The sequence below is a fragment of the Gracilinanus agilis genome, chromosome 1 (assembly GCF_016433145.1).
Source record: "Gracilinanus agilis isolate LMUSP501 chromosome 1, AgileGrace, whole genome shotgun sequence".
NCBI lineage: Eukaryota > Metazoa > Chordata > Mammalia > Didelphimorphia > Didelphidae > Gracilinanus > Gracilinanus agilis.
The window spans coordinates 149,252,766-149,267,151 of NC_058130.1; the positions used below are offsets into that span (position 1 = coordinate 149,252,766).

The window sequence follows — 14,386 nt, forward strand, 5'->3', positions numbered from 1 at the left end:
AGGTGGTGCAGTGGATTCAGTGTGGGGCCTGGAGTCAGGAAGAATCATCGTCATGAGTTCAAATGTGACCTCAGACTGTTTGATCCTAGACAAGTGACTTAACCCTGCTTGCCTCAGTTTCCTCATCTGTATTATGAATGGAGGAAGACGTAGCAAAAAACTCTAGTATCGGGGGCAGCTGGGTAGCTCAGTGGATTGAGAGCCAGGTCTAGAGGCGGGAGGTCCTAGGTTCAAATCCGGCCTCAGACACTTCCCAGCTGTGTGACCCTGGGCAAGTCACTTGACCCCCATTGCCTACCCTTGCCACTCTTCCACCTATAAGTCAATACACAGAAGTTAAGGGTTTAAAATAAAAAAAAAATTAAAAAACAAAACAAAAAAAAAAACTCTAGTATCTTTGCCAAGTAAACCCTGAAAGGTTCATGAAGAGTCAGACTTGACTGAAAAAATGGCTAAACAAAAAAAGTAACAGCAGCAGCAAAAACATATGAAGTCTATTTAGTTTTATTTGCAATTTGTACTTGAGTATGAATGAGTTACTCATTTCTTTTCAGAGAGCATTTTTTGTATGTGGAAACAGAAGAGGAAATGGTTAAGGAGTTAGATAACTTGAAGCAGGTTGGAAAAGAGTAAGGGGGAATACAAAGGGACGTCCAGGAGCACTAACTGCCTACTTAACTATTTTGGCTAGAGCTAGCCCAGAAAAAAAAATTACCATGATTATATCAGCTTAGTTAATTTCTCATAAAAAAAATCAGAAACAGATTTGGTATAGTATAGCTATAGCCACAAATATGAGAGAGCTAGCATAATTTTGTTTTGGATAAAATTTACAATGAGACATTTATTTCTATCACTACCACATTGCAGAACATGTGGCCAGGCTCTCAATAGGCAGGAGAATGTCTAGATAGAAATCAATTCCAGCTTTAAAAAAAAAAAAAGGCCATGCTGCCCCTAGCTAGGAGACAACAAGTAGGGCCTATATAGATAATATCTATTCAGCAAAGCAAATCTGTTGATTGTCTTGTTTTTAAAAATCATAGAATTAAGAGCTGGTAGTAACCATTCCACTAATTTTCCAGATAAGAAGATGGAGGTCAAAAGAGATAAAGTGATTTGACCAAGATCACACAGGTCATATGAGCAGTACCTCCATCCTTTGGCTTAAAATTCAGTGTATTTTCCATTATAGTGTGCTGGAAAGTCATTCTATTTTGGCAAATTTTCTGAAGTTCATTGTTTTGGTGGCTGATACCTTTCTGAATTGAATCGTCTCCTAACCCTTTCCTCCCACCCCAACCCAATACTCAAGCTTTCTCCATCATTTTGTTCTTTGTGATGCCCCTCCCCATGCTATTACTACAAATAAATATAGTTAAAAAGGCAACATCCAATTGGGTAGCAGGTTGGATTTAGGTAGGTCTAGAGATGATGAACTATTGGATTTGCTAGTCAAGTTTATTTTGTCTTTTAAAAAATTTAAGTTAATTAAAATGGAAAATAAAGAAATTTCAGGAGTTTTCTAAATAAGTTATTGATATGCATGAACTTATCTAATTCTAGATTTGGATATATTTAAATTAGGCATTTGTACATTTTTCTGTTTGTTTTCTTTGGTAATGAATAGTGGATAAAGACTTTTGCCACCTGAACAGTGAGCTTCAGAAAATTTTGAAGGTGGAAACCCAGAGTTACCTTCCAGTATGGTAGTGAATGTAGACTGTGTTTGGGCATTAGGAGACCCAGCTGTCAACTACATCTAGAGTATTTTGTTTAGAAAGGATATCAGAAACCTGGAGAGTATTCACAGGAGGAGCACCAGGATGGGGAGTTAATTTGAGATATAGATGAAAGAAAATTGGAATCTTACTCTGATAGAGAGAAAATTTGCATTTGGGAAGGGAAAGGGTAGTCAGGGTTGGAACACATGGCTTTTTTTCAAATATTTGAAGGGCTGTTATTTGAAAGAGGGATTAGACTTGATCTGCTTGGCCCCAGGAGCAATGGGTGTGTAGAAATTGTGAGAAGGAAAAAAAAATCTTGAAAATGATTAGTCATCTAGATAGAGATAACTGCTTTGGGAAATAGTAGGTTGTCTCTTAGTTGAGGTCTCCAGATTTAGATTGGATGACCTCTTTTTAGGAATGTGGTAGGAAAAGAATCTCTGCTTAGATACATGTTAGACTCTGAGTTGGTTGAGATTCATTTCAGAACTGAGATTCTGTGATTCAATACAGTAGATCGTTTTTGTTTTTGTTAATAAATACTCTTCAGATTACTCCGAAACTAATACCTTGTTGTGGCCCTGGAAACTTTGTTTCCCTTCATTTCTGTATCTTGTTCTTAGAAGCAGGATCTCATTCCTCAAGGGACTTAATTGGCATTGGAGAGGGGGGAGCCCCAATAAACTGCACTGCGTTCTTCTCACCCCTTTTCTGCCCATTTTCTCTAAGGAGTCACCTCACTTAATTTGGGCCAAGTTGGCCTGCCCATCCTTTCTGCCTCCCTTTTTCTGTTTTCTGGAGTTTGCACTAAAATTATCTTGGGACAAGAGAGATTTCTCAAACAGATTATTTATCAAACTCAATATAGTTGGAAATAGTCATAAGTAAAAGAAGAAGAGGAACTCAACCACAAAGTCTGTACTGCATAAATTTAGAAAAGAATGCCAAGGCACGATTTTCCTCAAGATCTGCTAGGTTAGACTTACATAGCATAAAATCTCTAAGTATCTCATTAAACATGAATGTCTCCATTCATCTTGAACTGGACTAGAAGTTTGAATTCTGGGACTTAAAACAAACTTTTTAAAGCATCCCCTTGTACCTTCCCCCCTTAGTATAACCCAACATTGATTGTGCTTGGGTGGTCCCTAAATCCTGTTAAAGACTGCTGTGATTGGTTACATTTTAAACTGGTAGACTGTTTTATCTCTTTGCTACTGCTTCTTCCTCCTTTTTCCCCTCTTTCGTCTAGAATTTTCCTCCCCCATCTACTTCTTCAGACTTCATGATTGCAGGGTGGTTATTTTTCCTGCTAGTACAAAATGACTGTAGGGCTCTTGAAACCAGAGATGTAGGCTAGAGTGTACTGACCGGTAGTAACCTCAGCACACTCATCCAGGGAGAGCAGGGAGGGAGATTTCCCCCATTCTTTCTCTTTCTTCTCTTCTTTTACAAGAATCAGATCTGCTTATTGTCCTGCAAAAGAAACCAATGGCAGAGAAAGCTCTTGGCCTTCCTGCGGTTCATAGTCACTCCTATACCTTTCTCTGCTTGTCTGTGGAATTGATTCATCTGATCTCAGCCACACTGACACAGGATGGTCAGCAGAAAGGACATTCAGCAAGGAAGAAAATTGGGGATGGGGCAGAAAAGAGGAGAGTAAGGAGGTGTGGGGAAAGGAGGTGGCTGATAATAAATTTTTCTGAAAGATATTTGTATTTTTCAATCTGTTTTGATCTTGTCTCTACTTCTAAAAGTAGTTCTAAGCTCCTAAATGAAGATACCCAATATTTCTATCTTTTGGGTCTCCCCATATTCTGCCTTAGTAAGGTTTCAGTAATGTGGAATAAGATGTACACAGAAATAACAATGATATAAGCTTGGTAGAATCTGAAAAATAAAAAAAGAAGTTGACACAAGGTGTCTTGAGAAAATTGAGGAAGGTATAGTCAGTTTATGGGGTGAGGGCAGGAGCAGCATCAGGAAGAGTGGGGTATGTTTTATCAGGTGGAGGATGGGGACAAATGGAAGCTCAGAAGGGGAAGTCCATTCCAGGAATGCCAGATGGCCTGAGCCATTACACAAAGGGATAAGAGGGCAGAGGTATTGATCTTTGTTATCGTCAGCTGACAGACAGTCTTCTGGGGTGAGAGCTATCCTTAGCACCTGTTTCTTAGAATTATCACCATTACCTACTGTGACATGCACCTTTTAGCACCAGAGCAAAATGAATGCCTTTATGACTTGTTAGTGATTGTTGACTCACATGGAAAAGGATTGTTCCCATTCTATTCAGTGGAAGCTATAAAAATGCTGGTGCAAAAAAACCTAGTTTGGAGAAAATGTTAAGATTTGAGTTGAGCTTCCCTTCTCCTAGTCCTGTTTAGATTAACCAATTCCTTTCAAACTGTGCTCTTTCAGAAGGTACAGCTACAAATGAAATGTCAAAGGAAAACATCAGTGTTGTTAATATAATAATTATCCCTTTAAATGAGAAAAGACTAAAAAGAGACCTGCATTGTAAAAACAATCCTGCTTGCATCTGGTAGCTTCTTTGTTTCCATCCAATTCAACAAATTAAATTTGACATTTAATAGTAAGTGAAGGGGACTGTGCTATAGGCACTTTGAGAAGACAGGAAACAAAGCCCTCACCCTATACAGACAAAGCTTCCAAGCAAAATGTGGGTGCTATTATGTCTCTTAAGTAACTTTGATATAGGACAGAATGTGATCATTTCAAATATGTCCAGTCAAAGTGCTCTGAGATTTTTGAGAAGAGATATATTTTATTCAAACTACTTAGTTAATGAAACTGACTGTATTTAACTATACAACCCGAGATGCCCTAAATTTTCCATTTGAACAAAATACACTTTCATTCATGTTACCCAGAGGTGAAAATGTTCTTCCACTGAAGCATCTGACAAGTCCTTTTTGAGTTAGTGTGGAACCTAACATGATGAGGTTCAAGCTTGGATCAAGCTCCATGCATTTGATATTTTAAGAAAAATGGTGGTAGGTTCTGGATGTTTAAGGAATTTAAAAAAAACCCAAAGAAACAAGTATTTATTAAGTCTCTCTCTTCTAACCTTCCATACACTCCCCTTAGTCACTGAGAATACAAAGATGAAACAGAACTTGCCCTCAATGAGTTTATATTCTATTTTAATAAGACTACATACATTTTAAATTTAGTGTTCAAACTTCTGCGAAGTTGTGAGGATACTTAATTGATTATATCAAATTGAAAAACATCATAAAATTTATCTAACAATGTAAAACACTTGTCTAAAACATTCACAAACAAACAAACAAACTGGAAAAAACAGCAACCTTTCCCAGACTACAACATGTAGCTAAATAGGAACCCTATTAAGTTTAAGAAAAATATGTAGCTTGGGCATATTCCACAAATAGGCAAGAACTGGACCCAAATTTGACTAGAAAGCAATTGGGCTGGATTGCTGTTGGGAAATTAAAAATTGTTTCCACAAAATTCCTTTTTCTTTTTACTATCACTATTCTCTCTGGTGATACTCTGTGGGTAGAGACTGAATTTGTAATTTTATTAGTATAAGGAATTCCTGAGTGAGGAAACTCTTGAACAAAACAGGTTGGCACCTTCTCAGCAGTTTATAATCTTAGTTGCCTAGAACACAGGTATTAATTGACATGCACAACCAATATGTGCCCAGGTCTTCCTGGTTTTTGAGGCCAGTTTTCTATTTGCTATACTACATTGCTGCTACTTGTAAATCATGAAATTTCATGATTTCAGATGACTTAAAGTGGAAAAGTACAGCGGCATGTTTGACAACATTCATGATTTGGAAAGAAAATTGGCTGGCCATATGGTGAGAACAAGAGATAACCGGCAGTCTGAATGGCATATTAGTACTCCCAAAATATTGGGCTAATAGGAAAGCCCTGAGAATATGGTAGGAGAGCTTCCATGGAGAGTTTAAAGAAAAAAAAATCGCAAGCAATTACCTAGGAAATAAAGGCATGGATGGAGTCATGCTCTGTGCTAGTAGGGGACATACCCATGCTGATCAAGTTACATATTTGGCCAAGTTTGCTCCCTTCTCCACAACTTCTGTTTAGGTTTCACTTCCCAAAGCAAAGTCCAGATGCTCAAATTGGGGAAAACCTTTACTGAGCATAATTAGTTGCCTCTCTGACCGCTTCTGCATCTTCAAATGTTTTCTTAGCTATCTTGGTAAAAATAGTTAGGCTGCTGTCCTGCCTACTCTAAATATGCAATCACAGTTGGACTTCTTTTGGTAGAAGATGAACATTTAGGCACAATGCAGCATTAGCACTGCAGGCAGTCTGGGAAAGGAATTGGAAGAGGGGATCTACTACCATATTGAATTTGGAGTGGCGATTCACTTCAAAAATTGATCATTCCCATTGTGCTTGGAAGGGTCAGCTCATTTACTTAATATCATTTTCTCTATATTCCAAACTTTATGAACTTATGTAGTATCCATCTATCCCCTTGAGGCACATGGCCCATCTCTGATGCAGCCCAGTTGGGTCCAATCCTTGACTCATCCTGGTCTTTCTCTTCCCCAGCACTGATAAAACTGTGCATTTTGAGAAAAACTCTTGTCTGTCTGAACTAGTCTATTTCAAATCCACCCACCAATGATTCAATTCTCCCCGTGTCATTCTGCAGGGTGGCTTTCACATTTATTATTTGTTACTTCTTTGACACACAAATCACATGCAGTATTTCAAATATCCTGCCTTCTTTTCAACTTAGAACTTACTAAGCACCTACCCTATACAAAGCACTGTGCTAGGCACTCAGGCTACAAAGAAAAAAGCAGTCCTTTCCTAAAAGGATCTTACATTCTATTGACTACATGTTGTAAACACATATAAGTTAAGACAAGGTAATTTGATGAGAAAGAGGTAAATCAGTGGAAAGTGGCATTATACTTAATGTATGACTCTTGAGTGGCATGTTTCCTGAGCCTTGAAAGAATCTAAAGTACAGGTGAGGGGGGAATGATTCAGTGAATGGGCTAGTGGAAGGACCTACAACCTGTGCAAAGACAAGAGATGAGTTCAAAAAATATATACACACACTCATGTTTACTTTGTGCCAGACACTGTTCTACAGAAGACAATCCTTGCCCTCAAGAAGCTTACATACTAATGTGAGAAGACTATGCAGACAATTTATTGCAAATAAGATATACATGGTAAATGGAACAGTATTTCCATTTACTAAGGAAAAGGCAAGAGAGAGAGAGAGAGAGAGAGAGAGAGAGAGAGAGAGAGAGAGAGAGAGAGAGAGAATCCTTTTACAGAGTTTGGAATTTGAGCTGAGTTGTGGAAGAACTACACATTTTTTGTTTAAGTAAGTTAAATGAGTAAGTATGTTGAATGGTAAACTCTTTAAAGGCAAAGGTCTTTGTAATTCTTTCTTGGTCTTTTCATTCCCAGTTCACTCTGACATGGATGCTCACCAAGTATTTTTTGACTAACTGGAGAATAGAAGCCTTAGATTTTTTTTTCCTCATCCTTGGAGGATTCATTGTGAAACAATCCAAAGTTTGAGCACATCCAGCTGTCCTTAAACACTGATCCCTATTTGCAATAACAGAGAAACATCATAAACTCATCACATTCTTTTGGCCGCTGAGTTTCACCACATGGTCTAGAGGCATTGAAAGTGTTACCTGGGCCAGCTTTTCATACCAAACCATGTAAAGTTTCTTTGGTTTGCAGTTGGGGTTTTGTTTGGGTTATCAGAAACTCTTCCTTTGGTGGAGAGGAACCTGTGTAAAATTGAGTGTGACTTAGGAGGAGCTATAATCTTATTGAATAAGCTGCCTACCAATGGATGGGCATGCTTGACAGTCCCGATTGGCTGTACATTTAGTGGCCATAAACTCATCACTCTGGACTTGAAATTCATGAATCAGTAGTTCTAGGAGTTTGGACTTGCCCTAGAGAACTTAACTTTGCTCTGTAGCTCCCTGGAATGCCCTTTTCTCTTTCTTGATTTAGGCATAGAAGACCTCCAAGAGTGAGTAACTGTTTTTGATAATAACTAAGGAGTCTGGTATAAATTGAAATCTCTAGGGTTCTGCCAGGACCCATTAGAGTCCAGAGTGATAGATCATGAAACTAGACAGCAGTGTCAAGATGCTGGACCAGAAACCAACCTAGATAGAGAAGAGATCTCCCAGCTTGGCTATGGGACTACCTGTGGTTATTCCAATTCTGACTTGATGTAATTCCCTGAAGTAATTCTGGCCATTTGTGTGCACTATGACATCATGAGAACATAAAAACATTATGGGAAAGCATCGATATTTGTTAGAAAAACAAATAAATGGAGGGAGTGGGTGAGTTAGTGGGAAGTGACAGATGTCAAGAGCATCAATAAAATATTAAAAACACAGATTAAAATAATTCAGAAGGGTATACAAACATAAGTTTTGTGATTACCAATCAGTCTCCATATCCATATATTAAGTTAATATACTGTGCTAAGCTCTGGGGATGCAAAAAAATTTAAGTTAAATTTAACATATACTTAAAAAAAATCCAAGCTGCATATAAACACAAGTTCATGCACAACCTTTTATTCTTTACATTTTGAAACATTTGTTTTTGTTAATGACTATTAAATTCATAATTTAAAAAAAAATAAAAAATTAAGCATTAGTAGATAAGAGTCCTCTTAGAGGCTTAGGAATATGAGTATAATGGGAAAGGAGCACTTGAGAAATATATAATTAAAATTATCTGATATTCTGATAGCTATAATTAATTGGGTAGTGGTACATTAGACACCTAGATCATTTCTGTCAGTAAAATCATAAATATCTTATTTTCATCTCATTGAGCTTGTTAGGAAAAAAAAAAGATGAGGGTAAGAATTGAAGGCAGGAGTAGCATGGGGAGAAGTAGATGTCCAAATGGACCCCCATAGTTTGTTTTCATCTTAGTGCAAATCATGAAATTATTTTATTTCATTTATTTATTTCTTAATTCTATTTATTTGTTTATTTATTTTTCATGGTTCTAAATTTTATTTTTCAATATTTTTCCATGATTCATTTTGTCTCCCTCCCTTCTTCTCTCCCCACTCCTGGAGCAAATCATGAAATTTTAGATAGCAACAAGATCTTAGATTAGAATGGAACCTCTTATTTTGCAGATTAAGAAACTGAGTGAAGAGTTTTCCCAGGGATACATGGCTAGTTACTGCTAAAGCCAGGCCTGGAGCCCAGGCATTCTGATCCCCCCCTAGTCTAGGACTTTCTGCCAGATCATACTGCCTCCCACCTTAAAAGAAAAATTAAATTTCCCATGGGGTTGGGCATACCAGTTTAGCAGCTGTTATGCTGAAAAGCCAGAGAGAGGTGTTCTGCCAGAATGAAAAGTGTGTTCGGCTTCACGTTCTGTCCAAAGGGAGGTTTCAGAAGTTTGTCAGAAACCCTAAAAGCAATGGTAAATGATGATGCTGAGAGCTGACAAAATAGTGCTCTAGAGCAGATGTGCTTCAGTGTATACAATGGACATTCTCCTGAAAAGCTGAATTTGTTATCTTTTTATAAATTGTATCATATTTAAGAAAATGTGTAGGAGCAGCATAATATTGAAAGGAACCCCTAGGTAAATTCTGACTTATCTATTTTGTAAGATTTAGTTTGTTTTCTTGAGATGGGCCTCACTCAGACTTTGGCCTTCAATCCTATGTGGTTTAGGGGATGAAGTAATGTATGTGAAAATGCTTTGCAAAATACATAGCATTGTATTAAAGTGAAGGATTCTTATGTCCACTTATGGAGCCCAATGGGAAGGCTTAAAGGGAGACTTTAAGCTTAGGTACATGGGTCTAGAGCCAGAATTCTTCCTGCCATTTCTCTTCCCATTTGCCTTAGAGCAAGGTAAGTAATCATTGTGTTTAGGGTGAAGGATCATTCTACTTCTTGTCTTTAAAAAAAAAAAGGCAGTTAGGCATGTGTGTGTGAGAGAGAGGGACAGAGAAAATAAGAGAACAACAGTGAGTTCAGAAGAGCATGTAAACTATAATTCAGCAGTTTAAAAAATCTTTCTGCCTGTGCTGGTACTATTGTACTGGTAAAAACACCATTCCTGGACCTTATTTATATATGTGATGAAATTAACTTTACTAGGATTGTTGGTTATTTCAAACTAAAGTGATCCACGTTATTTCTTTTTTAAAAATATTTTTACTTATATTTTCTAATTACAGAGAAAAATTTTTAACATTCATTAAAAAATTTGAGTTAGAAATTATCTCTCTCCTTCTTGTCCCTTCTTTAGGCAGAGGCAAGCAATATGATGTTGATTATATGCATCAACATTATTTTTTCCCATTGACATCATCTACACCCCAGCACCCATATGCACACATATAAAAAACATGTAAATTGTTAAAATAAATATTGTTTACTATTTTTTTTATTGATAGGCATGAAGCTTCAGGATTTCCTGGTGGACAACGAAACCTTCTCTGAATTTTTGCAGCACAACCTTACCATGTCCCATCTAGCTGTGGAGGAGGTTCTGGACACTGATATCAATCTCCAGCAGGTAGAAAGAACACTGTCATCTCCAGTTTTCTCAATGGGTCTGAGTTGCAGGTAGAAACATTGGATTATCTTGAAATGAAAAATTCCCTTGACTGCAGACAATGAGAGAGAGCGAGAGAGAGAGCGAGAGAGAGAGAGAGAGAGAGAGAGAGCGAGAGAGAGAGCGAGAGAGCGAGAGAGAGAGCGAGTGAGAGAGAGAGCGAGCGAGAGAGAGAGCGCGAGAGAGAGAAAAGAGAGAGAAAAGAGAGAGAGAGATATTGTATTTAACCACCTTTGCTTCCATCAATTTTTTCTGATTTACCTACACTTCTGATGCTGTAGCAGTGATGTGTCTGATAGAAGTGAATATTTATTAGTAGGATGAAGGAGTAGTGGGTTATAAGGGTGAGGGTTCAATTTTTAATTTAAATTATTACCCACTCTTTATAGAAAATCATTTTTCAAAAAAATGAACTATGGTGTTATTGAGGTTTTTTCCTTCATAAGATTTTGACCACATCCCTTGAAATTATAATTAATAAAGTCTTAAAGCTTTAGAAAACTTAAGTTTGAGAATCATAGCTTTTTTGCATCAGAAGCCAGAATATTTTTTTTGTGATGACAGATTCAAATAATTTAAAGTATCTTTAGGGATAAAGAAATGAAATTAGGAGGAGTAGCCTATTTTGGGGGTGTTTTTTAAAATAGGAAAGTAGTCACTGCTGTGTTTGTGTGGACTATTTTCATTTTAAGATCTTATAACTCTTCATTTTCATTAATGGCTATAGCTACCCTAGGCAGTGGAGATAGCAAAACATACTATTTTTTAATATTTTCTCAATCTGCAGAGAAGCTTTATGATCTTTACAAGGTTACTACTCATTGCTCATTCTGAGAACAGGTTCCTAAATTAGATGTCCTAGTCATTACTGAAAGTTACATAGAGAAGCAGTGGAATTTGACTTATCTGAACTTCATAGAAGGTGAATAATATAATTGATTCATAAGATATAGTTAAAAAATTAAGCAATGATGAAGAAATCATAAAATCATTGAGTTGGATCTAGAAGGCAGCCTTCTTAGAGGCCATTGATTCCAACTTCCCCCTTTTCCAGATGAGAAAACAGAGATCTAGAAAGGCTATTTGATTTTTCCAGGATCATGCACTTAATAAATGTCACAGGTGGGATTGAACTTGGGTCTTCCTGACTCGAAGCCCTGTGCCATATGTACTCCCCTTCACTTTCATTCTTACTGCAATGGATTCTAAGTCAGAATATCTGGGTTCAAATCCCATCTCTGCAACTCACTGAGCTCTGGGTGACATTTATGATTTTAACCCTTTCTGAGCCACGGTTTTCTTATCTGAAAATGAGGGAGTTGGATTAGATGACTTCAAAGGTTCCTTCCAGCTCCAAATCTAGGATCTATTCTTAGACACAATCTACTACCCTGCTGTGGGTAGTTGCTAATTATATGACTGTGTAACATTCCACAGACAGCAGCTTTTAGATTCCCCCCCAACTCTCTTTTTAAAAATATGACCTTTACCTTGTTAGACTGTGTTGCCGGTTTCCATGTTCTGATAAACACTACATTTAAAATACAAATGCTGAGTGTTTAAAATCTATACCTATAGCATCTTATATATAGTATGCTATACATACATTTTTAGTACATATAGTATATACAGAGTAAATATAGAGTATATGTATTTTAGTGTTTATATATAATAAAATATATAAACATATGGTAAAAAATATAAATATAAATATATATGCATTATATATATATATTTAATAGTAATTGGCTCCTGCTCAGTTTGTAATGTGACTATGTGGGCACTAAATAGAGTCTGAATGGGCTGTACTGTTTGGGCATCTGTATGAGACCCTGATTTCCTGGTAGTGGAGAAAGAATTAGATGAAAAGCAATGATAGACCAGAAACCATGCCACACAGGGAAAGTAGTCAGGGTCTGAAGCCTAACATTCTTCCCTTTGAGTCCGCTCCCTTTGGTTGGCCCCAAGGACAAGGCTTGAGTCTATGAACTAATAAAAGGGAAGACAGGATATACAGAGGATGGAGATGAAGGTGGGATTGATGAGTCTGATTATAGAACATTTCTGTAAGAAGGGATTTTATTATTTGAACCACTGATTTCAGGAGGATTTGAAGGAGGCAATGTAGGGCAAAGGCTAGAGCGATGGACTTGGAGGCAGGGAGACTTGTCTTAGACACATACTGGCTCTTCGATCTTGGGCAATTCACTCTCTGTGCCTCAGTTTTGTTATCTGTAAAATGAGGAAATAGAATTAGATTGGTGTCAAGTCAAAAAACATTTATTAAACTTTAGTATGTGTCTAAGCACTGGGGTTACAAAAATAGACAAAAGATAGCCCTCAGGGAACTTATAACCTAATGGTGTCTAAGATTTCTTCTATTTCTAAATCTATAATCCAATTAGGATTTTCAAGAAAAAGTATTGCTAAATAAGGGTCCTTCAAGAATCTGCATGAAGAGGATGACTAGGAGGATGAGGGGACTTTGAAACCATGCCATGTGAGAATTGGTTCAAGGACCAAATATTTCCAGGATGTTTAACTTGAGAAGAACACATGAGAGCATGAGAGCCCTCTTCCAGTATTTGAAAAACTGTCCTATGGAGGGGGAGTGAGACTTGTTCTGTTCAGCCCCTGAGGGAAGAATAAGGAGCAGTGGGAGGATGTTGGGAGAGAGGAAAGGTAGATTTGGGGTTGGTGTAAGGAATATCTCCAAAGAGCCAGTGCTCTCCTTAGTGGAATGGGCTGCCTTCACAAGCAGTGTGGACCTTGTATGGCTAGAAGACCTTTAATGACAGAAAATGTGAGAAAGTAAAACAGGGTATTCTTGTCCCCAGAGTGGGTTAAATCTCTGAAAGCCCTTCAGATGCTGAAATTCAGCTCTTCTGTGATTGTCTTAACTGCCCTGTGGCAGTGGGTTTTACTGAAGTGCTTGGGAAGTTCATTGTCTTATCTGGGTTAAGCATCCTTACCAGTGATCTTAGTTTGCTGAGTAACTTTCCCTGCTGGAATTTTCTTAGTCCTGGAGAAGCCAAATAGGTTCAAGCCTATTTGAATTTAACAAAGATACTAAATTTATAAGTTTTTATCAGACCAGAGCTGGTTTCAGGAGGACAGATCCTAGATGCCAATGAAATGGCTGCTGAGAGCTGTTTTTTGAGAGAGTAAGAATGGGAACAGCCTTTCCATAAATGAGAAGTACTACAAGTTGAAGAAAAACTAGGAGTAGATCAGCATTTTCTTTTTTTCTTTTTTAGTTTTAATTTTGAATATTTTCCCCTAGTTACATGTTTCATGTTCTTTCCCTCTCCCCCAAACTCTCCTAATGCCCCTTAGCTCAATTCCACTGGATTTTACACATATCATTAGATCAGCATTTTCTGAACCAGTTTCATTATGAAATACTTGGATCTTGAAATCTGAACCACAAAATATTGCTTGAGGGCATGCAATTAGAGGCAGGAGTCATAGTGAGTAGAGTGCTGGACCTGGAGTCAGGAAGACCTAAAGTCAAATCTAGCGTCTGACAAATCACTAAACTTTATCTGCCTCAGTTTCTTTATCTGTAAAATGAGGTCAATAACGACACCTCTCTCTTACCACGTGACATGATATCTGCAAAGAGCTTAGCCAAGGCACATCATAGGTATTATATGAATATTAATGATGCTTTTCCTGCTAGTGGTGAAGCACCCTAGAGATAGAGTGTGAAGAGGATTTGAAATGTTTTAGGACAAAACTGGAGGGAATTAACTTTATATTCATAGCTAAAATTGCTACATATCATAAATATTTTTGATTCATGAATAGTTTTTCCTTTAACATGTTAGAAGAAAGAAATATTGATAGTATTAACAATTTGTAGTAGAACCCCTATTTACATTGTGTAAAAGATCAAGTAGTTAATGGAACACATTTGGGAAAGCCCTGGAGCAGACCTTGGTGTAGTATCCTCCAGTGAGGATGTTTTCCTTATTCAGTACTCAGAGTAGAATCTGGTGGGACTCAACCTTTTTTTTTTTTTTTTTTTTT

At 37.3% G+C, this 14,386-nt stretch overlaps 1 protein-coding gene across 1 annotated transcript in view; it reads left to right on the forward strand.

Moving 5' to 3' along the window:
* ABCA1 (ATP binding cassette subfamily A member 1) overlaps window positions 1-14,386 on the forward strand; it is a 128,477-nt gene that overhangs the window by 28,707 nt on the left and 85,384 nt on the right. The window contains exons 5-6 of the mRNA XM_044677907.1: window positions 10,194-10,308; window positions 13,779-13,824. Of these exons, the coding sequence (XP_044533842.1) occupies window positions 10,194-10,308; window positions 13,779-13,824 (161 nt within the window). The remainder of the gene's footprint in view (window positions 1-10,193; window positions 10,309-13,778; window positions 13,825-14,386) is intronic.